We start from the raw sequence: 24,824 nt of genomic DNA on the forward strand, positions 1-24,824 counted from the left end.
TAGGTTGCTTCCATATCTTGACTTTTGTAGATAGTGCTGTTATGAACACTGAGATGCAACTTTTCACGTTACTGTTTTCAGATTTTTTATTTGTATTCAAGTGTGGAATTGCTGGGTTATATGCTAGTTCTATTATATTGCTAGTTTTTTCAGAAACTTCCATACTGTTGTTAACAGTGGCTGCACCAATTTAGTTTTTTTTAATTTCTATTTTTAATTGGAGGATAATTGCTTTACAATATTGTGTTACTTTCTGCATACATCAACATGAATCATACCTGTGGTATACATACATCCCCGCCCCCTTTGGAACTCCCCTCCCATCTCCCATCTTTCCCCTCTAGGTTGTCACAGAGCTCTGGGTTGAGCTCCCTGTGCCACACAACAAATTCCCACTTGCTATCTATTTTACATGTGGTAATGTCTGTTTCCATGCAATTCTCTCAATTCATCCCACCCTCTCCTTTTCCCACTGTGTCCACACGTCTGTTCTTTATATCTGTGTCTCAATTGCTGCCCTGCAAAAAGGTTCATCAGTACCATCTTTCTAGACTCCACATGCATGCGTTAATATGCATTTGTTGTTCTCTTTCTGATTTACTTCACTCGGTATAGTAGGCTCTAGGTTCATCCACCTCATAGTACCGACTCAAATATGTTCCTTTTTTTATAGCTGAGTAATGTTCCATTGTATATATATACCACAATTTCTGTACACATTCATCTGTCAATGGATATATAGGTTGCTTTCATGAGCAGTGTACATTGTGACCTTTCTTTTCAATTCATGTCAACTAATTCTGAAATTCAGGCAATTGTAAAATAAAGGTGATGATTTTCAACAGAACTGCACCATTGCTTAAAAAATTGTATTCCTAATCCTTAATATTCACTGGTGAACAGAAGTTAATATAGTTTTCTGTTAAATTAGAGCTGATAAACTGAATTTCTGTTTAAGAAAAATCATCCACACTAGTTATGTGCAAGATAAAATAGAATTCATGTTCACACTATAATTATAAGACAATAACATCTAAAGCATTTAAATCCAGGAGAAAATTCTGCCTCAAGCTATTCATTGTTAGCAAAATCAGAGGTTGTTCCTTTCAACTTTGTTTTCTGGTTTAAACGTTTTCATTTTTGTCACTGAAGATCCAATGTCAATATTTGTCCTGAGGAAGAATTTAAGTAATTTACTCGTTCTCCAGTTGCAAATAGCAGTGAGAAAACGGCTATCAATCAGCCAGAAGCTCTTGAGTATGTAAAACTGTTTGGGTATCCAGACCTTGTCTGTGTGCACAATTGACCCCTTCCCCTTCTCACGACCAGGCCTGGAAAAGTGATCAGAAGGAGCAGAGAATGAGTAAAGTGAAAACACCCACATGCCACTGAGGGTGTCATCTGAGTCATAGACTCTCTACAGCACATCCACCTTGCCATCTCTTCTCCCAGAAAAGTGAAAGTGAAAGTCACTCAGTCACATGTCCAACTCTTTGTGACCCCATGGCCTATACAGTCTGTGGAATTCTCCAGGCCAGAATACTGGAGTGGGTAGCCTTTCCCTTTTTCAGGGGATCTTCCAAACCCAAGGGCCTCCCACATTGCAGGCCCATTGTTTACCAGCTGAGCCACAAGGGAAGCCCAAGAATACTGACATGGGTAGCCTATCCCTTCTCCAGGGGATCTTCCAGACCCAGGAATTGAACCAGGGTCTCCTGCATTGCAGGCAAAGTCTTTACCAACCAACTGAGCTATCAGAGAATCCTTTTTCTCCCAGGGAGGTGTTTTTCCTACTCTTTTGTGCAAATCAGCTTTTTAAAAAGTGACTTGCCCTGGGTAGGTGTGGGGAAAGAGGACCTTTAAATTCTATTACCACTAGACTCCCAATATTGTATTGAGATGCAATGTTTCTATGCCTCTGAATTGGTTTACTCTTTATATACATTGATTCTTCAATCATTTTCATAAAAACATCTTCTAGATAAAAATTTCATTCATTAATCATTGAAAACATGGAACACATAAGGTACATAGTATGATGAATATTAAGGAAACTTTTTATTAATGACATATTTTTAGATAATACAAAACCTAAATAGAGTTATTGGTTCAACAGAAGGAAATCTTTTTTCAAAAAACTAAAGTTCACATAAAGAAAAACAACAAATTAAAAAAATTATTTAAGTATAATTAACTTACAATGCTCTATTAATTTGTTGTACAGCAAAATTATTCAGTTATAGATAGATAGATAGACATTCTTTTCACATCCTTTTCCATTATGGTTTATCACAAGATATTGAATATAGCTTCCCATTCTATAAGTTGAGCCTTGCTGTTTATACATTCTACATATAATAGTTTGCCTCTGCTAAGCCCAAATTCCTAATTCTTCCCTCCTCAACTCCTTTCCTCCTTGGAACCACAAGTCTATTCTCTGTATGTGAGTCTGTTTCTAGAAAAATAGCTAAATTTTTAGTATTTTTCTTTTGCTGACAGAGGGACTACAGAGATTTTAAAATAATCATAACTAAAATTAACCATTACTATATATCATTTAATGAGATAATGTATGTAAAAATGTAATACATCGAGCCCCTTGCTATCCATTTTCATGGTTGCTCAGATGACAACCACAATAAAAATATATTTGCTTCACTACTGAAATAAGAATTTCACCATATAACAATTCAAATGGAGGCCAAAAAGGTACAACAGTGAATGCAGGCAACCTATTAGCAGCTTAAAATACTTAAAATTATAAATATACAAATAATTAAATTATTTTGATTTATTTAACATCAAAGTATGAAAGCAAGAGCCGCTGATATTCTAAAGATTCACATGTTACATTCAAGAGTGAAACCACCATAGACAGAGGGCTTCTGTAACCTGTCCTCTGCAGTAAAAACATTACATTGCCATTCAGAAAGCTTACTTTAGAAACAAAGGAGTGATCTTTCCTCTGTCACACTACAGTGCCATGACACAAGGCATCCCCCCCAGTCTTGCAGCCACCCAAACCTTGCCTCAAGGCCCAGCTCATGCACCATCTCCTCTGTCCCATCGCTGATTCTATTGAGGCTGATACAGATTCTCCTCCTGTTCTCCACTAAGTCTTCCATGAGATACATATCTTATGTTACTCTTTGCATGTCTATCTCCTCTAGGAGATTCTGGATTCCTAAGGTCAGCAAAGGAATTTTTTCATGTGCCTAGAATCCAGGAGCACACGCAATGGCCCTATATGCTACTCAATGCCAGCTGGGTGAATGAGGAGCCCATCTGAAGCATAACAAAGCTTCCTTGGCAAAGTTCGTCTCAACATCTTTTGCAGAGAGGGAATGGTGTTGTTTTTGACTCTTCGTGGTTCTGCTGGACTAGAGTAAACAAAGATCTTGTTCATTCCAATAAAGTACTTAATTAAGAAGAGTTGTTGATATGTCAATAAATATTCAAAAGGGAGGCTTTTGGAGATAATTTCAAAGTCAAGTGATCTGGCTGTGATAAGTGAGAGCTGATGGTAGAGAAATTATTAGTTGCTCGTCTGAAAGTGCTTATTAGTCCTGTAGTCATCGTTGTGCCATGTAAAGAAAGGCTGGCAAAGGCCCCTGAGAAGCTCAGCCAGTCAGGGGGCAGGCGAGGAAGGAAATCTGGCTCCTCTACTTCTAACCAATCTGCTTGCTCCCAGGCTTCCTCGAGTCAGTTAGGAGGCATAGATACCTGTGACACAAATCTGTGAGATAAAAATATCCTGTGTTATGTGGGGCTGACCCCAGGACCAACATCAGCCAAAAGCCCCCTTCAATCAAGGCATCTTCTATCAACTGCTATTCTCAACCAAATTGTAGAGCAAATACCAATTTGGGAACCAATTCAGGGAAAAGCATATGTCTGTGACCTAGCGTATTGGGTTTGTGCCTTACGTTCATGCTACTGTGATCTTGCTGCTGCTGCTGCTAAGTCGCTTCAGTCGTGTCTGACTTTGTGTGACCCCATAGACAGCAGCCCACCAGGCTCCGCCATCCCTGGGATTCTCCAGGCAAGAACACTGGAGTGGGTTGCCACTTCCTTCTCCAATGCATGAAAGTGAAAAGTGAAAGTGAAGTAGCCCACTCATGTCTGACTCTTTGCAACCCCATGGACTGCAGCCTACCAGGCTCCTCCGTCCATGGGATTTTCCAGGCAAGAGACCGTGATCTTGCTACACTGAAACAAAGGAGCAGAGAGGGAGGGAGAGGTAGGGAAAGTTAGTACCTATTAGATTTCAAGTGTTTTAATGTAATCTCTCATTGTGAAATGAGGATTATTACCGTTCTGTACCAGACACAACTTAAGCTTGGGGAGGCTATAAGTTCTCCAAGGTTGAAGTGTTACCTAGAAAGTGATTTTGAGTCTATGTCTTTTTGGATTTATCACAGGTTCTTACATATAATTCTAGTAACATTTTTCTAGAGTAAGAGAAAAGTTAGGGAAATTTGGTTCTTTCCTTTTATATCCAGGCATTATTTATACTTTTCCCATACACTTTCAAATAAGGTCTACAAATGACTTCCTTCTATTTCTAAGGATTTCATTATTGTCAGCCATCATTTGCAATGTTTATTTTCATCATGATATTTATTTTTACATTTATAAGTGTAAGGATACAAAACTATTTCTTTACTTAGTTTAGTTGGTAACTAAAAATGATATTTATTAAATACCAACACCTCTTCTGGTTATTAAGTGATTCCTCAGGGGTTATTTACATCAGCTGACAGAAGTAATATCAGCATCAAACCCACAATATGAACTATGAATTCAAGGTAAAAGAAACATCTCTGGCCACTAAATTTTCCCCCCACACCATTGATGGTGTCAGTATTCGAAATAAGACTAAAATCAGGTTTGTGGATCACATTGCCTTCCTAACTATGCAAACCCTTGATTTGTTCTGGTTCTCAAGATTTTGTAATAAAATAAAAAGATTTTATTTCCAAATGTCCTCACCCAAAAAATGTTTTTCTTAGTATATATTTCTATTTCATGATAGCAAATACAGGATATTAAAATGAATGCATGTTTCCTTAACTTTTAATTGATCTGATTTATCTTTATTTTCTTGATTTTTTTTTTTTTTTTGAGACAATATTGCTATCTCTTTTGTGGAGAGACCAAACATCATCTATCTTCCTATTACGTCAGACCTGGCTTGATATTAGCTTTCTTGAATCTTAAGTTTGGTTCTTCGTAGCTTATAATACCTTTTTTTTTTATAATCAATTATACAAACTAAATGCCAGTCAGAATCTCTGCTATAGAACTTTGCTATTTTTGTATTTTTAATTAAATATTCTCACCCTTCCTGCCCTCCCCACCTCATGCCTCAAAGTCATTTCAGAGTTTAGTAGAATATTACATTTTTTTATGGCCACCCTGAGTCAAACTTTGTTAATGTGACTGAGGTTGTCATGTCCCCTTACAACAGTTCTTCTCCATGCTCACCTTCTTAGAGGTAGGTCCGTGTGACTGGAACGCAGCCAGTGGTAATGTAATAGAGCAGGATAAGCACAGCCCTTGACAGGTAGCCATTGCTGTGCCTCGTCACTCTGCACCCTGTTACTAGGCAACGATCTTGCTCAGCCATTGGTTGGTGCTTCAGTGGGCCCTTCCCACAAGCAACCAACTGTCAATGAGCAACCCTTAGTTGCCCTGTTCAGCTATTGGTCAGTGCGCAGTGGGTCCCGCCCACTGGTAAGTGTCAATGAGGGGCCTGGGGAAGTGATTCAGTCAAGGGTCGGTGGTCTGGTGGTCATCAGGTGGAGAGTGCGGTAAGAGGCGGGTTCAGGTCTTCTTCCGGAGGCCCTCCAGCTTACTCAGCCTCAGGCAAGCAATTGAGCTGGAGAGCCCAAGGAACAGACTGGGGACTATGTCCTAAAGGGCTTCAGAGCTCCCACAAAGGCCCTCCACTAGCCTTGTCCTAGGCCTTGAGGCAGTGGTGAACCTCTCCCCCATCCCGGTCTCTGTGACCTAATAGCAGTAGCTGTCTGTCTGGGTTACAGTCTATGAGACCTGGCCTCCCTGTTTGGGCGGCCTGAGGAGACTGAGGGCCAGTTGGGTTGGGTGTCTGTCTCTCTCAGGGATGACGGTTGGACAGGATGTGGGACCTGGCCCCGAAGGAGATGCCAACTGGAATCTGCCTCCTCTTAGCCAGGACTGGGACCTTGAACGGTGAAAGTTGTGCCTTGGGACCTTGCCCTTCTTGCCGGGACAGAGAATAACATTCATCTGGTAGAGATTTACAGGTATATCCTTACTTAACCATGACCTGACCCCAAGAACAAAGGATCTGACACCAAGAAGTCTGCAACAACTAACACCACCTATCTCTCACCTTTTGCTTTTTTAAAAGGACTTGTTAAAAGCCTTCAATGACTTTGGGGTTCTTAGGGCATGAGCCACCCATCTCCTTGTATGAATCTGTAATAAACTGTTCTCTGTTCCAAGCTCAATTTTTTTTTTAATTCTTAAAGTACAAATTCTTTAAATTGTATTTTTTTTCCCCCAAATTCTAATGCTTAGTATTGTTGAGCCTCACTGTGTGTCAGGCCCATGGACTTGCAATTCAGTATACCAGTGGTACATACGAGTCTGAGATGAGTCATTAAAAGGAGAGGGGCCTGAACTTGCTCCTCATCTTTCCTCCTTCCTGTTATTTAAACCTCAGATAGTAGAGCTGGCATCTAGCTGCCAATTGAGGATGAGACAACCTTGGAAGGACCCCGAGTCCTTGAAAATTTGGACTGTGATATTTTAACTGTCTACTCCCAAATCTTTCGAAGGTGATAAAAATTAAGCATACCTTACTCAAACCAGTTATTTTTTTTTTCTTTTTGCCATCAACCAAACTCAATTTTTAGTAGTTTTATTGAGATATATTTAACATACCATATATTCTCACAAAAAAATTTTTCTTCTGACAGGAAGATTTTGAGTTTTATAGCAAACCATATTGTACAGACCAGAACCCTAGCGGCTGCCGCGGCCCCACCCAGCCCCACAAGCGGCAGCATCTTCAAGCCTTTGGGGATCCCCAGGGACCCCTCCCCTCTGGGCTTTGGTCCCCAGTCACTCCCATCACCAGTGCCAACTCCCTGTTATCTGAGGTATACGGATACATTCCTCCTCGCCTACGGTGATACAACCTGGCTCCCCAGGGAGAGCTGGGCTGAAAAGCAGGATCCCGCCCTGGCCCCTCCCCCTGACTTCCCAAACCACGCCCCCTCAGAGGAGGAAAGGGCAGGGGAGGGCCAAGAGTCTGTTACTAAGTTCCCATGGTAACTGAGCGGAGCCATGTCCAGCCTTAGCCCAGGATTTGGGAGGCGTCTATTGGCTGCTAATTCCACGGCAACCCGGAGTCGCAGCTGCTTGAGCAAATGGGATAGAAGTTCCCATGAAGACGACAGAGTGGGAACAGCCAAGCTGGAGGAGTCCCGTCTTGCCTATTGGAGAAGGAAATGGCAACCCACTCCAGTATTCTTGCCTAGAGAGTCCCATGGACAAAGGAGCCTGGTGGGCTCTTTTGACTTACCATAGTGTTTTGAGTGTTCATCCAGGTTGTATCGTGTGTTAGTACTTTATTCCTTTTCATGAGCAAATATTGTTCCATTGTATGGATATACTATGTTTTGTTTATTCATTAATCCATTGGTGCACATTTGGATTATTTCACCTTTTGTCTATTAAGAATGTTATTATAAATATTCATGTACACACAGCATAAACATGTTTTCTTTTCTCTTGCACATACATCTGTGAGTTAAATTGCTATGTCAAATTGTAACTCTATTTTTAATCACTTGTGGAAGTATCAGAGCAAAGTAGATGCGCCATTTTGCATTCTCGTCTGTACAGGTTTGAGGGACACAAATTGTCCACGTCCTTACCAACAGTTGTTCTTATCTGACTTTTTAATTCTATTCATACTAGGTCATGCAAAGATGGGCACAATAAAGGACAGAAAAGATATGGACTCAAGAGAAGCAGAAGATATTAAGAAGACGTGGCAAAAAAAAAAAAGAAAAAAGAAGACGTGGCAAGAATACACAGAACTACACAAAAAAGACCTTCACGACCCAAATAATCATGGTGGTATGATCACTCACCTGCACCAGACCCCTGGAATGTGGGGCTTTAGGAAGCATCACTACGAACAAAGCTAGTGAAGATGATGGAATTCCAGTTGAGCTATTTCAAATCCTGAAAGATGATGCTGTTAAAGTGCTACACTCATTATGCCAGCAAATTTGGAAAACTCAGCAGTGGCCATGGACCTGGAAAAGGTCAGTTTTCATTCCAAACCCAAAGAAAGGCAATGCCAAAGAATGTTCAAATTACTGTACAATTGCACTCATCTCACATACTAGTAAAGTAATACTCAAAATTCTCCAAGTCAAGCTTCAACAGTACCTGAACTATGAACTTCCAAATGTTCAAACTGATTTTAGAAAAGGTAGAGGAACTGGAGATCAAATTGCCAACATCTGTTGGACCATTGAAAAAGCAAGAGAGGTCCAGAAAAACATCTATTTCTGCTTTATTGACTATGCCAAAGCCTTTGACTGTGTGGATCACAACAAACTGTGGAAAATTCTGAAAGAGAAGGGAATACCAGACCACCTGACCTGCCTCTTGAGAAACCTGTATGCAGGTCAGGAAACAACAGTTAGAACTGGACATGGAACAACAGACTGGTTCCAAATAGGGAAAGGAGTATGTCCAGGCTGTATATTGTCACCCTGCTTATTTAACTTATATGCAGAGTACATCATAAGAAATGCTGTGCTGGATGAAGCACAAGCTGTAATCAAAACTGCCAGGAGAAATATCAACAATCTCAGATATGCAGATGACACCACCCTTATGGCAGAAAGTGAAGAAGAACTAAAGAATCTCTTGATGAAAGTGAAAGAGGAGAGTGAAAAGGTTGGCTTAAAACTCAACATTCAGAAAAGTAAGGTCATGGCATCTGGTCCCATCACTTCATGGCAAATAGATGGGGAAACAGTGGAAACAGTGACAGACTTTAGTTTTCTGGACTCCAAAATCACTGCAGATGGTGACTGCAGCCATGAAATTAAAAGACACTTACTACTTGGAAGGAAAGTTATGACCAACCTAGACAGAATATTAAAAAGCAGAGACATTACTTTGCCAACAAAGGCAAAGTTTAGTCAAGGCTATGGTTTTTTCAGTAGTCATGTATGGATGTGAGAGTTGGACTATAAAGAAAGCTGGGCACCAAAGAATTGATGCTTTTTTTTTTTCCATTTATTTTTATTAGTTGGAGGCTAATTACTTTACAATATTGTAGTGGTTTTTGCCATACATTGACATGTTTTTGAACTGTGGTGTTGGAGAAGACTCTTGAGAGTCCCTTGGACTGCAAAGAGATCCAACCAGTCCATCCTAAAGGAAATCAGTCCTGAATATTCATTGCAAGGACTGATGCTGAAGCTGAAACTCCAATACTTTGGCGGCCTGATGCAAAGAACTGACTCATTGAAAAAGACCCTGATGCTGGGAAAGATTGAAGACAGGAGGAAAAGGGGACGACAGAGGATGAGATGTTTGGATGGCATCACCAACTCAATGGACAGGAGTTTGAGTAAACTCCAGGAGTTGGTAATGGAAAGGGAGGCCTGGTGCGCTGCATTTCGTGGGGTCACAGAGAGTCGGACACGAATGAGCAACTGAACTGACTGACCGACTGATACTAGTAGGTATGAAGTGGTGATTTTGCGTTTGCATTTTCCTGATGACCAATGATTTGAAAAGTTTTCTCATCTATGTTTCAGAAGCATTTGTGAAGATTTGTTATTATTTCTTTAAATGCTTGGTAAAACTAACAGTGAAGTCATCTGGGTGTAGGATTTTCTTTGTGAGTAACTTAAAAAATTACTCATTCAATTTCTTCATTTATTATAGCTCTATTTAGAAGGTCTATTTCTTCTTGAATCTGTTTCAGTAGTTTATGTCTTTCTAAGAGTTTGAAAGTTATCTAATTTTTCACCTAACTTATCTAATTTTTTGGTGTACAATTGTTTATGGTTTTTCTTTATAGTCTTCTATTTTTGTAAGATTGGTAGAAATATCTTCTATTTAATTTATAATTCTAATAATTTAACTAGTTTCTCTTATTTTCTTAGTAAACTTGACTGGAGCTTTCTTTTGTTTTTTCAATTTTGTTGATCTTTTGAAGAAGATTTTCCTCTCATTGATTTTTGTTTTCAAGCTTAATTCTTGCTATTGGAGATAGTCGGGTTTATTTAAATTATTCGTAATCTCCAGAGACATAACAGTAATTTTTGTCCTAAATAGATAGGCCATGAAAAGAGGATATCACCTATCAAAGATTCAAGTCTCTGAAATTTACTTTTCTCCCTTTAGCTCATATTCATTTACAATTGAAGAGATAATACTTTTTCTTTGAATATACTGTACATAAAGCTTGTAAATAATCCAACACAGTAGACCCTCCAGAAGTACTTTTCTTCCCCTTCTAATAATAGGTTTATTCTTTTGAGAGTGAATAATAATCAGTCTGGTGAGCCTGGCAATTTTTTATGCTCATTTTGGTTAGTAAGGTGAAATCATTTCTAAAACAGTAATGTTAAATAACTTTAGTTGGTTTATTTAAAAATATGAAATTTGAATTTTTGTTCTGATCTTACTATTAGATTTCTGAAGAAAACTTTCCTCATTCAGAAAATGAGCCAAGAAGTCATAAATGAAGTAGTTGGCTAAAGTTATGACCAGAAATAGGTTTGATGGGGAAAAAAAATCTATTGCTAACTTAAGGTAGTGTACTGGAAAATTTTATTATGTTCAGTCCATATGATAAAGATAAGAATAATTTGAGGAGAAAAGCCTTTCGGGGGTGACCAAAGACTAGAACGTGATTGTATGTAAAAAGCTGGATTCCAAATCATTTGCTTCTAATTCATCTAAAACATCAAAGCAGGGGTCTGCGATTTGTTCCCATAAAGGCCAGAAAGTAAATAGTTTGGATTTTATAGGCCATACACTGGATATAAAGAATAGTAAAAGAATGAGAAAGAGATGTCCAAAAAGCTGAGGGGTTACTGGGAATCTCTCTTTGGAACAGTCAGTCCCAGCAGGTCTCCACAGTCACCACCCGTCCATCCCCTTCCTCCAACCCATGCACTGTGCATCTTATCACCAGAATAAAACCAGTGACTAAGTAACAACAGCAAATAAGCACAGACATCTTTAATAAACAGATTTAAAACAATTAGCAATAAAGAGGCACCTCCCAGAGAGGGCAGACATAGCCTAGAAAAGAAAAGCCCCTTTTATTTTGTCTTTGGGTGCCCAGCATCTAGGTCATTATCTGCTTTCTCACTCTAAAATAAATCATTCTTGCTAAAACCCCAGAAACATACTCAGACCTCTTATTTAGTCTTCATATTTATAGGAAGAAGCTGGTTGTAAAAGAGAACCAAACAAGACACATGATACAAAGAAAACTGTATAAAGCTAACTCACAAAACATCTTATAAAATGCCATCAGTCTTAGAAAGAAAATTACTGGCATAAAGAATACCACAATAAACAAAACAGAAAAAATTAGCATGAAAAACAATACTTTGGGGATCCAAGGAAATAGAGCAAGATTTAAGAAATCTCTCAGCAGGATTTAAGAAAATAGAGCAGCCCACACTAAGACAAAGATCAATACACAAACAAACAGAAATTGAAAATTTTTTAAAATCTTCAATATCATCAAAGAAATATTAAATAATAAGGATAAACCAAAAAAAATATGCAAAGTCTCTATATTTAAAGCCAAAAAATATTGTTATGAGAAATTTAAGAAGATCCAAAGCAGTGGTTCTCAACCAATTGTTCATCCTGAGGACATCTGGCTCTATCTGGAAACATGTTTAGTTGCTACAACTGAGGAGGCAGATTTTGACACCAGAATCTTGTGAGTAGTGGCCTCAGGTACGTGGCTAAACATCCTACAATGCATAGGACAGTTCTCCACAACAAACTATGTGATCTAAAGTATCAATGTGCCAAGGCTGAGAAACCCACACTGTTAGGATGCCAATTCTCCACAAACTGCTGTATAAATTCATTGTAGCCCTAGTCAAGTTATCAGAATCAATGTATGTATTCATTAACAGAATGTATATACATATATCCATGAGTATAGCGAAAGAATGAGTACATATATGTAGAGAGAATTAACATACACATTCATATATATGAATACAAATAAAGAATGAATATATATATGTGTACATATATATGTGGGGGATACAGATTCTAATATTTATGTGGAACTGTCAAAACAAAGCCACAACAACTTTGAAAAAGAATAACACATTTGATGAACTAATAGCATTTGCCTTTGAGCCTCACTAAAAAATTATAGTGGTCAAGACAGTGTAGTATTGACCTCAAAGTAGCCAAATAGATCAATGGAACAGAACAGAAAGTCTAGACATGGACCTGCATATATGATATATATATTATAAATTGATATCAACAAGGATACCAGGGAAATTTAGTGGGGAAAAGTTTTTAACTAATGGTGCTAGAACAATTGGAAATATGCATATGGAGAAAATGAACTTTCTTTTTTATTTCACAACATAAGCAAAATTAACTCAAAATGTATTATAAGTCTAAATTTAATATCTAAATCTATAAACTTTATAGAAGAAAACATATGGAAAAATCTTTGTGACCAATAATTAGGTGAAGACTTTTAGAAATAATACCATATAGATGACCCATAAAAGAAAAAAATAGATAAATTTGATTTTATAAAAATTTAAAACCTCTGCTTTCTGAAAAGCTGTTAAGAGAATTAAAAGACAAGCCATGGACTGGGAGAAAAAAGTTACAAAGCATATGTCTGATGAAAGATTTGTATCTAAAATATATAACTATATAAAGAACTCTCAAAACACAATAAGAAAACCAATTAAAATTAACAGAAGATTTAAATAGACCTTTTATTAACGAAGACAAAGAGATGGAAAATAACACATAGAAAGATGTTCAACATCATAGTCAATAACAAAAAGCAAATTAAAACCCAAAGGAAATACCACCATATAACTATTGAATGGATAAAATTAGAAAGACCAAAGGAAATACCACAGTTTAACTACTGAATGGATAAAATTAGAAAGACTGACCATACCAAGTGTTGAAGAAGATGTGAAGAAACCAGAACCCTCAAACACAGCAGGTGAAAAGTAAAATTATAAAAATCACTTTAGAAAACTGATGGTTTTATTAAAAAAAAAAGAGTTAAACCTACACCACCATAAAATACAGCTATTTCACTCTTAATATTTATCCAAAAATAAATGAAAGCTTATGTCTGTCAAAAGGTGAATGGATAAAACTGTGGGTACTGTACAGTGGAATAGTACTCAGCAATAAAGTACAAGAAGACATGTGAATCAAAATAATTATAGTGAGTGAAAGAAGTTAGAGGAAAAGAATGCACTCTGATTTCATTTATATAAAATTTTAGAAAATAGACATTAATCTTTAGTATGTTATTTGTTGAAAGCACATTAGTTGTTGCTTGGGGACAGAAATCGGTGTCTTAAGTAGGATGGAGATTTACAAAGCAGTTCAAGTAAACTTTTGGAGGAATGAATATGTTCACTATTATGAGTGACCATGATGATGGTTTCACATACATCAAAATTTATCAAATTACACATATTACATATGAACAGTTTTTATGTCATTTTTACTTCTAAAGAGATTGTCAGAAAATAAAGTCAATCACCCAAAGCAGACAAAAAATGGAAGAGGAAAGAAAGATTATATAAAGATTGAACCACTAAATACAAAATCTGACTAGTGGTGCCATGTGAAAAAAAGGCAGAGAAGAGGTTTCTTAAAAAAAATAATATAAGAAAAGTGTCTAAAGCTCAGAAATATAGATCTTTAGAGTTTCTCCCAGAATCTATTATAATATATGAAAGACTCACACTTAATAAACCTTTATGAAGTAATAAAAGAATGTCCTTCACTCAAAGGATGTCCCCTACTTAACGCTCCCTTAATTCACTTGAGTAGGGGATTGAGGAGTTGGGAGTGAGAATGTTTCAGTAAATAAGAATTAGCTGGCATCAAACTCGTTATAAGAATCACTGAATGATAAAATACAATGATGAAGTGATTTCAAAGTTTTAGGGAAATAGTTTCAATCCACATCAATATCTAGCTAACCACAAATTAAACATAAAGGACCAAGGAAAGAATTCAGGTAATCAAAGTCTCAGAAACCCTCTGTCTCATACCTGCTCCTCAGGCATTATCTGAGGATTATTGTTGGGTTTAGTCAGTAAGTCGTGTCTGACTCTTGCAACCCCATGGACTGTAGTCCACCAGGCTCCTCTGTCCATGGGATTTCCCAGGCAAGAATTCTGGAGTGGGTTGCCATTTCCTTCTCCAGTGAATCTTCCTGATCCAGGGATCAAACCTAGATCCCCGCATTGCAGGCAAATTCTTCATTTACCAAGCCACCATTCTTATTAAACTTTGGCAAAAAGAATAAGACCAGGAAAGAGGAAGCCATGGGCTATTAAAAAATATTGAAACTAATTCAGAAATCATAGTATGAGAGTTTGCAGCAGGTCCAAAAAGCAAGCAGTTCTCACTTGTATGGGAAATCAGTCAATGTCAAGAATATTTTCATGAAGAACAATGGAAAGGATAACAAACAATAAATTTAATGACTAAGGTGGTAGTCAATATTATGTACATAGTCAAAAGCATATCATTCTTAAGAAAAAGCAAATTAGAAACCCCAGAATGAGTGTTTATGGGTGACTGAGAAGGGACTAAATCTAAAAATGTCCTAAAGCAAGCAAACATCTGATTCAGTTTGGGTCAACTAAAGTAGTGCAGGAAAAAGTAATTTATTTGACCTGGGCCTTAGGAATATTAACTTAGTCCTAGGAAGTCACCGGTCTTCTAAATTAGTCTGAGCAGACTCCTTAGCCCCACTTTGAAAGATACTTATGTTCTTGATAATTTAAAAGTTTTTGAACTTTTTGAATAATTTATAAGTAAAATCCTGAAGGCTGAAGTACAGTCACAGTGCTAAGTGTAAAAGTTTTCAACCTCCATGAAGCAGTAAGAGTTGAGAAGACATCCCTCTTCTCACACATACTCAATTGATCACACTTCCCAGGCAGAAAAACTCTTGACTATAGGTGGTCTGTTTTTGCCTTCTAATATGTATTTTTATACATTCAATTGAAACACTAAACTTTGAACTGGCCTTAACATAAGTATGGCTCAGTGATGCAGGATGTTCATTACTTTTCAACATTTAGAATCATTCTATAAACATATTAAACAGTAAAATGGAACTTCATGATTGTAGACAGAATGTAAATGTTTTTGACCTTGATAATGTAAAAATATAGTTACAGTTAACAGAATATGGGGCAGGATGAACAACTTTGCCTAAAATATAGCATTTCAAGCCCCCTTAGCAAGGTGGACGATTGTGTATAACTAATGCTTCAACGTGCAAGAGGAACAGCTGATTCTTCTATTTCAGGAAAGGAATTAGATGTGCTAACATTAAGGTCTTACCTGCTCTAACAGCAATAGGTAATAGAAATCACTCTTTAATTTTCAAAGGAGAAATTCCCCCAGACCCAAAGAAACAAAAGATGGGGTATGAGAAAAGGGAATGGGAAACACATAGAAAAATGTGGTGTGAGTACATTTACCTCAAGAATGCCGAGTCAAGCAGGACCCTGGGGAAAGCAGAAATGGAGATTTAAGTTACAAGACATTTTCTTGCAATCACTGGCTACCAGGGTTACTAACTGGTTTCCTATTTGGTTTCAAGATGCACACTCATACACCCATACCCGCAATAGACATCCTTTAAAAGGAGCCATTTCTGTCGCTGCATATTTCTTACAGGTTTCCTTTGCACTGCTTGCATGTGGATTCTAAGTGGAACCTAGTCACATAAAAGGCAAAGGTCATGGAGTATGAGTGCCTTTAATGCCTGGAGTACCTCAATCAAAAACCACTGCGACTGCACACCAATTACGGGCTAAAGGTCACAGGTTCCAAAGAGTCTATCTTCTCTGAAGAATAGTTTTCCCATTCAAAGGAAAGCCAACAACGCTTCTCCTTTAGCAGCTGGTAAGAAGAAGGTCCTTACCTCCTCATCAGGGTCTTCCCTCATAGCTCAGTTGGTAAAGAATTCACCTGCAATGCAGGAGAACCTGGTTCGATTCCTGGGTCAGGAAGATCTGCTAGAGAAGGGATGGGCTACCCACTCCAGTATTCTTGGGTTTCCCTGGTGGCTTAGATGGTAAAGAATCTGCCTGCAATGTGGGAGACCTGGGTTGTATCCCTGGGTTGGGAAGATCCCCTGGAGAAGGGAAAGGCTACCCACTCCAGGATTCTTGCCTGGAGAATTCCATGGACTGTATAGTCCATGGGGTCACAAAGAGTTGGACATGAATGAGCGACCTTCACTCTCACAAAGGAGGTAGTTAAGAACTGTGAAATGGTGTCAAATGTGTACATGGCCTGTGGTAGCCACTGGGACCAGGAGTGAATGGATTCTGAGTGGATTCTACATTCAGTGAGGCTTTCTTAGTCAATCCAAAGTGGATGCCATTATTGGTAATTTAAACTTGGCATTCAAATGACTAACGCTGCAGCCTAATGAAGTGAGAAAGGTACCCTAGTGAAGTTACAGTCCCAACAGAGCTAGTGTGAAATATTGCCATGTTGGGGCCCCACAGCAGATGAGGGAAGTTAAAAAACTTGTCCACAGGATAAAAAAGGAAAACACAACATGTAAAGAATTATTGAAGATTATGCTTTATTTTGTTTAGGCACTCTGGACGCTAAGCTTCCATTAAACCCTAACTGGCTGTGGTGCACTTTCCTTTTATGGTGTGTACATGTGAGCCAGCAGCCTTTCAGGGGCCTAGAAATGTGTTTGTCAGTAAACGCTTTGTCTGGTTTGCGATGTCTGAGGATCTTTATTCATTCATTCATTCATTCATTCACTCACTCACTCAGAGACATTGCTTACTACTTTCCTACTGGAGAGGAGACAAGGGAAATCGCCCTTTAGCTCTGAAAAACTAAAGAGTAGGGATCAATGCCACCTGTGCCAGAGCTTATTGGCAGTTCGTTTCCTGGCCTTTAACACAAAAATAATTCTCTGAAAACGCTTTTTTGAATACAGGAACAGCGTGGATCTCTGTGTGTCTAGTTTTCTTTTGACATTCAAAGTAAATTGTGAATTTTAAAAAATGTCACATGGTTCAGCTGGTCTCATACCTAGTCAGTTTTGAACTTATTCTTACTTTCAGAATAACTGAAATGGGCATGTCAACTGAAAATACCTAGAATTGAAATAACGACATTATTTCAACAATAGACAGACAAGGAAGAAAAAAAATCAGCCTTCATATTGAAGTCAGTTAGTCCTTTTTTAATAAATTTGAAGTCATTCATCAACAAGTTTCATATTGTATCTATCACTCAATTCTGCTGTTTTTTTTATGTCAAATAATACCCCCAAAATTACATCAATGTGCTTAAGCAAAATTGGATTTTAAGTGATCTTTACAATGAAATGAAGTAAACGTGGGAATTGATCATGACAGCAATTGCCTATTCCTACTAGAATAATCCTGTACTTACCTTGAACACACTCACTGACTCGTGAAGTGGAAATAAGAGACAAGAATGACAAAATTGTTTCTGGTGCTCACCCTAGGGAGAGACATGGTAAATGAGTCACTCTCCAGGAGGTCACTGTTTACCCAGGTGTTGGGAATTTCAGGAAAACATGGCACCTTTCAATGCAGTAGAAGAGGTAATAATCAATCCAAGGCACACTAGTTGTGTCCTGGGAAAATTTAATCCACCTAGGCAGTTCTTTGCCCCATAATTCCCCTGACCCATAGCTCACATAAAATGAGAGCCAGACTCTATTCCACAAGTAATAAAATATTTCACTGATCAGTTTTTTTTACATTAAAATGACCAGAAATATGACTGGTTTTCAGGTGAAAACCTAAAGTAAGAATTATGGGATTTCAAGCCAGGAGATTCAAAGTTGGACACATCGTTCTTTTTTTAGAAGACACCATTGTGGGAAAAACACCAATGGGATTCTCTACAAGAGGCTGAAAATGAACACCTACAGCTGCAGTGGGCCTGTCCCCTTAAAACCAGTCCCCACGTACTGGTATCACCTCTGAGAGGATGATCTCCTTGGTGAAAAAGTTAATTCTGTAGCTGGACGGGAAGAAGTGGTGATGTCAATGACTGAACGTGTCCAGAGTTCTGAGTGCTGGCATTAAGAACACATGGCATTAGGTACTGCATATATACATGGGACAGAACGTTATCATGACATACACCAAGGTCACTTAGAACAGAGGGAAACAAGTGGGTCACGATATAGACAATGAAACCCCTCCACAGTCCTAGGGCCAGTAGACAAGCACAACACTTGTTGTAAAGATTCCTCAGTCTTATCCATCTTTCTCTGCAGGAATTTTATGTAGTAGGGCTCTGGAATTGTCTCAAGTATATTCGAATATGGGCAATAACAAACTCTTAAAACAAGATTCTCCTATAACCTTTGAGCCCCTGTGAAGCATTTTTGGAAAGACAGGACTATTTAGAAAATTCACCTTTTATTATGTTCAGTTGTGAGAAAGAGATATCATTAGAGTCCAATTTCAACGTTTCTCTCCTTACTCAAGAGGTCTGGATGAGGGCAACAACCACCTCACATTACTTCAAGGGTCCGGGTTCAGATTCATCCACACACCACACTCACTGGCTCCAGGAACTACTGTGCAGTCATGACAGGACACCGTAACAGTCCAGAGAACCAACCTCGGCTCGCTCCTGCAGCACACAGTTCTGCTTCTTAATATTTCTCACAACTTTTAAAAATGGAGAAGCTATAAAATAATTTTATTAGAAGAGTAATTTTCTTCTAAAATGAAGTAAAGCAAACACATACTCAAGGATCTCAAAAAGTTTTTTTTTTTTTTACAGAATATATGTATGTATTTGTGTGTGTTTGTGTGTGTGTATGTGTAGTTACAAACACTATTTATAGTATAGCTATTATGTTTAACATCATTGCAGTGTCTACAAAGTTGTGGATCCCAGTCTTGGTGCCAAATGCATATAAAAAGCTCAAAAGCTATTATGACTATACCATGCAAATTTATATCCAGAAAACCTTGGGACGTAGACTGCAGCTCTTCTGAGCCCCATGGAGTCTCTGCCTTTGACAGTTGGGTACCTCAACTATGCATCAAAAATGTTTGAATCACTTTTCTCCCAAATAGAACTAATGTCACAGTTCTGAATACATAAACTGGACATTTAAATCAACCGCTGACACTTTTGTCCATGTTCATGCGTATTTTAGGGTCCCTCTTCTGCATGTGGACCTCACTCCTTGAATCACTGATACAGAAAAAGATACCTGAAGTATTGAAAGGGATAAGGTCTACACAATGTCCTTTTTTTTTTTGTTCTCTTTAACATGTTAACAATGATAAGGTCACTTACAAGGTTTTTCCCAATCTGTTTAACTTTTAGGATCCCCCATTATTGTCCAAGAAAAAATTGTCAGAAAAAAGCCAAGGAACAAGAAAACACTTGTCTCCAGATAAAAGTAAAACCAGCGAACAGTGGTTGGAAGAAGATACTGAAGAAAAAGATAAGAATGAAAGGGAAGAAAAGAAATAAAATTGGTCACTGCTTCTAGCGTGAGACTTTGTGGTGTGTTTGACCTGTTACAGACATGACAGATTAAAGGTCATCAGCCGCCAAAGAAAATCAAATAGTGGTCAGCTCCCGGGGATAGCCTATGGCACAAACCCCCGCAGGGGGCATGGAGCCCCTGTCTGTGGGGAAACTGAGGCCAGCTCTGAGAGTACTGGGCAAGACTCTGGTCACTGGTTTTGGATAGAACAGAGAAGGTGAGGCTATGTGGCATTTTGGGATAAAGTATCAATTTAGCAGTTCTTTCCTGAATAGTTTGCTTTTTTGTTTCTCCAAATGCTTAACTTCACTGTGACATCTATTTGCACAACTGTAGTCATTTCAGTTTATGGATGCCTGTGATAGAAATATTGTTTACAAAAAATATATCATCTCTTTTTTTTCTTTAGAAAGATCTCATCTAAATAGTAAGTTAAGGTTGCATCTATGAAACCGGTGCACCTTGTCTTGTTTCTACGAGCTTTAAAAAGTCCAAATACTGATGAGGCTGTGGGTTGGAAGGAACCAAAGGTGACTGTGTTTGTTGTCAGGTTGCTCTCCTTTGCCTCAAGAGAACGGTCGTGGGTCCCTGGGTGATGCATGGTGTGGACTGGTCGTGTTCCTGCAGCATCCTAGTTACACTAGGAGTAGTTGGATGTGCTTGTGAAACATGTCAGATACAGAAATAAAAGCATGAGGATGTTTCTTGGTTTCTGAAATTGAATAGAAGTGTTTTCACTTCAATCTTAATTCTAGAGAACAGAAAGTAGTTACATCACAGAAAAAAATAATGACATCGCATGCTGCCATGATAGCAAGCATAAGAAACAAAATCTTGGTAAATATACATATACATATGCATATTATGCAAAGATATTTGATATTAACATACAATGTTATAAGAGTGATTGATAACTTAAAAACAAGGGGGAAAATCATCCTAGGTGGTTTTACCTTAGAGTAACAAATAACCTGAGACGTCTAAGCCTTCCATTAGATACCAGGCCTAGCAATCCGTAAGAGATGTGGAGCACGTGTTCAGTGATTGAAATGTCAACTCAACGTTGCCGAAATGTGCCGCCGTGTCCCACAAGATGGGTAAGCTGGATCTACTCCAAGTGAGCAAAGAAATATACTGTACAGCAGAGTACTTACAGTGAGATGCCATCCACCCCCGATGGGCTTTCAAAAGATGGACGTGCAGACATCAACGTGGGCTCTGCCTATGCTTAAGAAACAGGTGAGCACACACCAGAGGCTCACTGCACCCACGGAACCAGTACAGAGAAAGTCTGCCCCACGAAAGCAAACCCCATCGCCAAGAAAGCCAAAAAGCCTTTGCTTAATAAACTGAAAGAGTGGGTATGAAGTGTGACTTGTTTTAAACTAGCAATACCACTGAATGAGTTTTTGAAGAATAAGTTTCTTCCTGATTTTTAAACTAAAACATCTAACTTATGATAATAAAAGACACATTTTGGGATGATATTGTGTTTCGCGCCCTCATTCTCAAGGCATAATATTTAGACAATGCTTGTCCCTTTCAATTAAAAAAGAAAAAAACTATGACTTTCTTTAATATGCATCCTGTGATTGAATTGTCCATAGCTGCAAAATGTATATATGTATGTGTATTTGTCTGACATACACATGGGTACTTACACCTGTGTGTATAAACATATACACATACATCCTCATATACACGTGTATTTTATATATATGCTGAGAAAGTTCACATATATATACAATTGCGTATGTATATATGTGTGTATCTGCGTGTGTGTGTCTGTGTGTGTGTGTGTACAGGTATAAAAACTTGACAGGCAGAGTAATATTTCACTCAGTGTTAAATGAAGTCTTTGAAAAATCAAGTACAGTCACTCAGTTAACATAGTACAGCCAGTAAACTAAGTTGAAAAGAGAAAAAGTGAATGGAAACACGATCCGGGACCATCTGTCTATGGCATTCACATCGGTTAGATCAGGGATTTTAATTTTGAGCTGTGAAGACCTCCTCCGTAGATGGGTCTTCTTGTGCGGGATGCTTCTGTCCATGTGTCGCCCATGCCCTTCCCGAGGCATGCTCTGTTTCCTGTACTGGATTCCTGAGTTGTCAAAGGATCTTGCTGAATTCCGGGCATCGCCAACGCCTCCTGCAACCTCGTTCATCTCATTGTGAACCTCCAGCGATGTTAACAGAATATTTCCATGAGCATCCACCTGATTGGAAGGAAATGCACATGCTTAGACAGCGAGCATAGCATGCCAATAAACCTAACTTCCACATGCAAACCCAGGACAGACCTGTGTCATTCTCTCAGGTCACATATATGACGAGAAACTGCACATCTAGCAAACCCAGCATTTTGTGTTAGTGTAAAGTGTCATTTTGTGGGCTTAACTGCAAGTTAGAAACTTGATTTCTGTAATTTAATAAGTCTCGTAGAAAAATTAGATAAAATAAGGTGGTCCATTTCAAACTGAAATTTCACATTATGGATACAAGTCCCTATTGAAGACAAAATTAAAGCACTAATGTCTTTCAAGATGTTGACTTAGGTATTATAACCTTTTCCCACAACTATACACTTGGATAGAAACTATACTCTCCTATTCTTCTTTGGAAGTCAATTTGTCCCCTTTTTTGTCCCCCCAAATTACCATGAAGATACAAGTGAGTACTGTGATGAATGGACACTCCTGATGTCTCTGGTGGATCTCCTCACTCAATCCTGGTCCTGGCGGAAGACATCCTTTTTAACTACTATATTTAAGATAGGCTAAAGTCCCTTCTCACATTGGAGCCAAACTTTAAAAAAAAACAACATTTTATTCTGTGCTAAATATAGCTTCAGACCTTTTGTGATGGTACCACTGGTCCATTTTATTTGCTGGTCTGCCACAAAGCTTTCATGGAGCATGTCTGAGGCTGGGCCTTAAGGGGGAGGTTCAGGAAGTGAGGAGGGGAGAGAAGAAGGCCAACACTAAGAGTAGGGGCTAGTATAGGAGTGCGGGTAGGATGGTCCCAAACCCCAAAAGTGACCCAGATGCAGGCAGGGCGGTCAACCTCCAGTGGCCATCAGACTCTGGCACAGAGGCACCAAAAAAGACTCAGAGATACCTCCATCATGGTTTGAGTGAAAGTGAAAGTTGCTCAGTCCTGTCGGACTCTTTGTGACCCCATGAACTATACACTTCATGGAATCCTCCAGGCCAGAATACTGGAGTGGGTAGCCTTTCCCTTCTCCAGGGGATCTTCCCAACCCAAGGATTGAACCCAGGTCTCCTGCATTGCAGGCAGATTCTTTACCAGCTGAACCACATGGGAAGCCTAAGAATACTGGAGTGAGTAGCCTATCCCTTCTCCAGCAGACCCTCCCGACCCAGGAATCAAACCAGGGTCTCCTGCATTGCAGGTGGATTCTTTACCAACTTAGCTATCAGGGAAGCCCCAACGATAAATAAATCCATGGAGTTCTCCAAGCCAGAATACTGGAGTGGGTAGCCTTTCCATTCTCCAGGGGATCTTCCCAACATAGGGATTGAACACATGTCTCCTGCATTGTGGGCAGATTCTTTACCAACTGAGTTATCAGGGAAGCCCTACCAAACAATTATGCTTGGGGAAGGAGAGATGTAGTCATTAGGACATTACCCCTTTCTCCCCAGACATTTGCAAAAAGGGACTTTGCAAACAGAGAGAGGATGTAGCCTGAGTTATCCAGGTGTGCCCAATCTAATCACATGAGACCTTAAAAGCAGATAATTTTCTCCCACTTGAAGCAGAAGAGAAAGCCAGGATATGGCAGAAGTTGAAACCCAGAGGAACTGGAAGCATAAAGAGTAGATTTGCCCTTGACTGAGAGAACTACAGGCAAGGCCTGGGAAGAAAGGGGGCAGTTTCCAGGAGCAAAGACAGGCCCTGGCCTACAGCCAGCAAGACAACCTCAGTCCTAAAACCACAAGGAACCATGGTAGCCAATGGGCTGAACCCCACTGTACTCAGACTTCTGACCAAACCAACTGTGAGATAATATTTGGGTGTTGTTTTAAATGTTATGTTTGTGGTAAATTGTTATGGCAACAATCAAAACTAGTACAGGAGAGAAGAGGGAAGATTTCAGAGGGGAGATGAATTTGAACTAGGCCTTAAAGAATGAGTACAAATTTCTCAGGCAAAGAGCCAGACAAATACCAAGGCACAGCCTTGAAGAGTGGCTGAAATGTTTGAAAAGGGCAAACTAGTTGAGTGGGACTGAAGTCCTGGAGAGAATGGACGCACAGATTCAACTCCTGGCCCACACTCAGGGGAGACAGAGGAGGTGACTGTCATTCTCATCCCTGTCATCCTCATCTGCTTATCATTACAAGAAAGAACACCTGGGGATAAATGGGATGCAGATGAGAGTCGAGCTGTTAAAAGAATTTCCCCTTTACCCTTTAGGTAATGAGAAATAAAAGTGGTTTCCAGGTGAAAAAGTGGCATGTTTCTGAAACCCAACCAAAGTAGCAGAATAAAGAATAGAAGATGGGTTTGAAGGGAGAAAGTGAAGAGACAGACCCTAGCTGGCCTCTGCTTTTTGAGGGCAGTCTTGGAGAGAAACACCAGAAGGTAGTGAGTAACTGCTCCCCGCCAGCTACTGCAACCCATTCCTGCATGTCCTCTAGGTGACGCTGGACACTCAGCGATGTCTCACCACTGCCTGGTCACTTCTGCATCTCTGCAGTTAAGAAGGTGGGAAAGGAGTGGAGGAGTTACGCATCACCCTGCTCCCACCTGGCCCTTCCTAAGCTGCCTGGAGAAACAATCACAGCGTGGACTCAGGGTACAGCAGCTGGCCCACATTAGCCTGGGTTGGGTTCAATATCACACAGTGTCTACTCTCCCCTGAAAATGGAAGCAGTCAGTCTGGGGGTCCTGGGAGACATAAATAGACCAAGATAATACCATGCACATTAGGGAGAAGGCTTTTTATGAAGACCTGTTTTTG

General features: G+C 39.1%; 1 protein-coding gene across 1 annotated transcript in view; it reads right to left on the reverse strand.

Moving 5' to 3' along the window:
- Positions 1-17,506: 17,506 nt before the first annotated feature.
- GABRB3 (gamma-aminobutyric acid type A receptor subunit beta3) overlaps positions 17,507-24,824 on the reverse strand; it is a 271,733-nt gene continuing 264,415 nt past the window's right edge. Inside the window, exon 9 of the mRNA XM_043922453.1 lies at positions 17,507-22,053. Within this exon, the coding sequence (XP_043778388.1) occupies positions 21,715-22,053 (339 nt within the window). The 3' untranslated portion in view covers positions 17,507-21,714. The remainder of the gene's footprint in view (positions 22,054-24,824) is intronic.

Source organism: Cervus elaphus, chromosome 13 (assembly GCF_910594005.1).
Source record: "Cervus elaphus chromosome 13, mCerEla1.1, whole genome shotgun sequence".
NCBI lineage: Eukaryota > Metazoa > Chordata > Mammalia > Artiodactyla > Cervidae > Cervus > Cervus elaphus.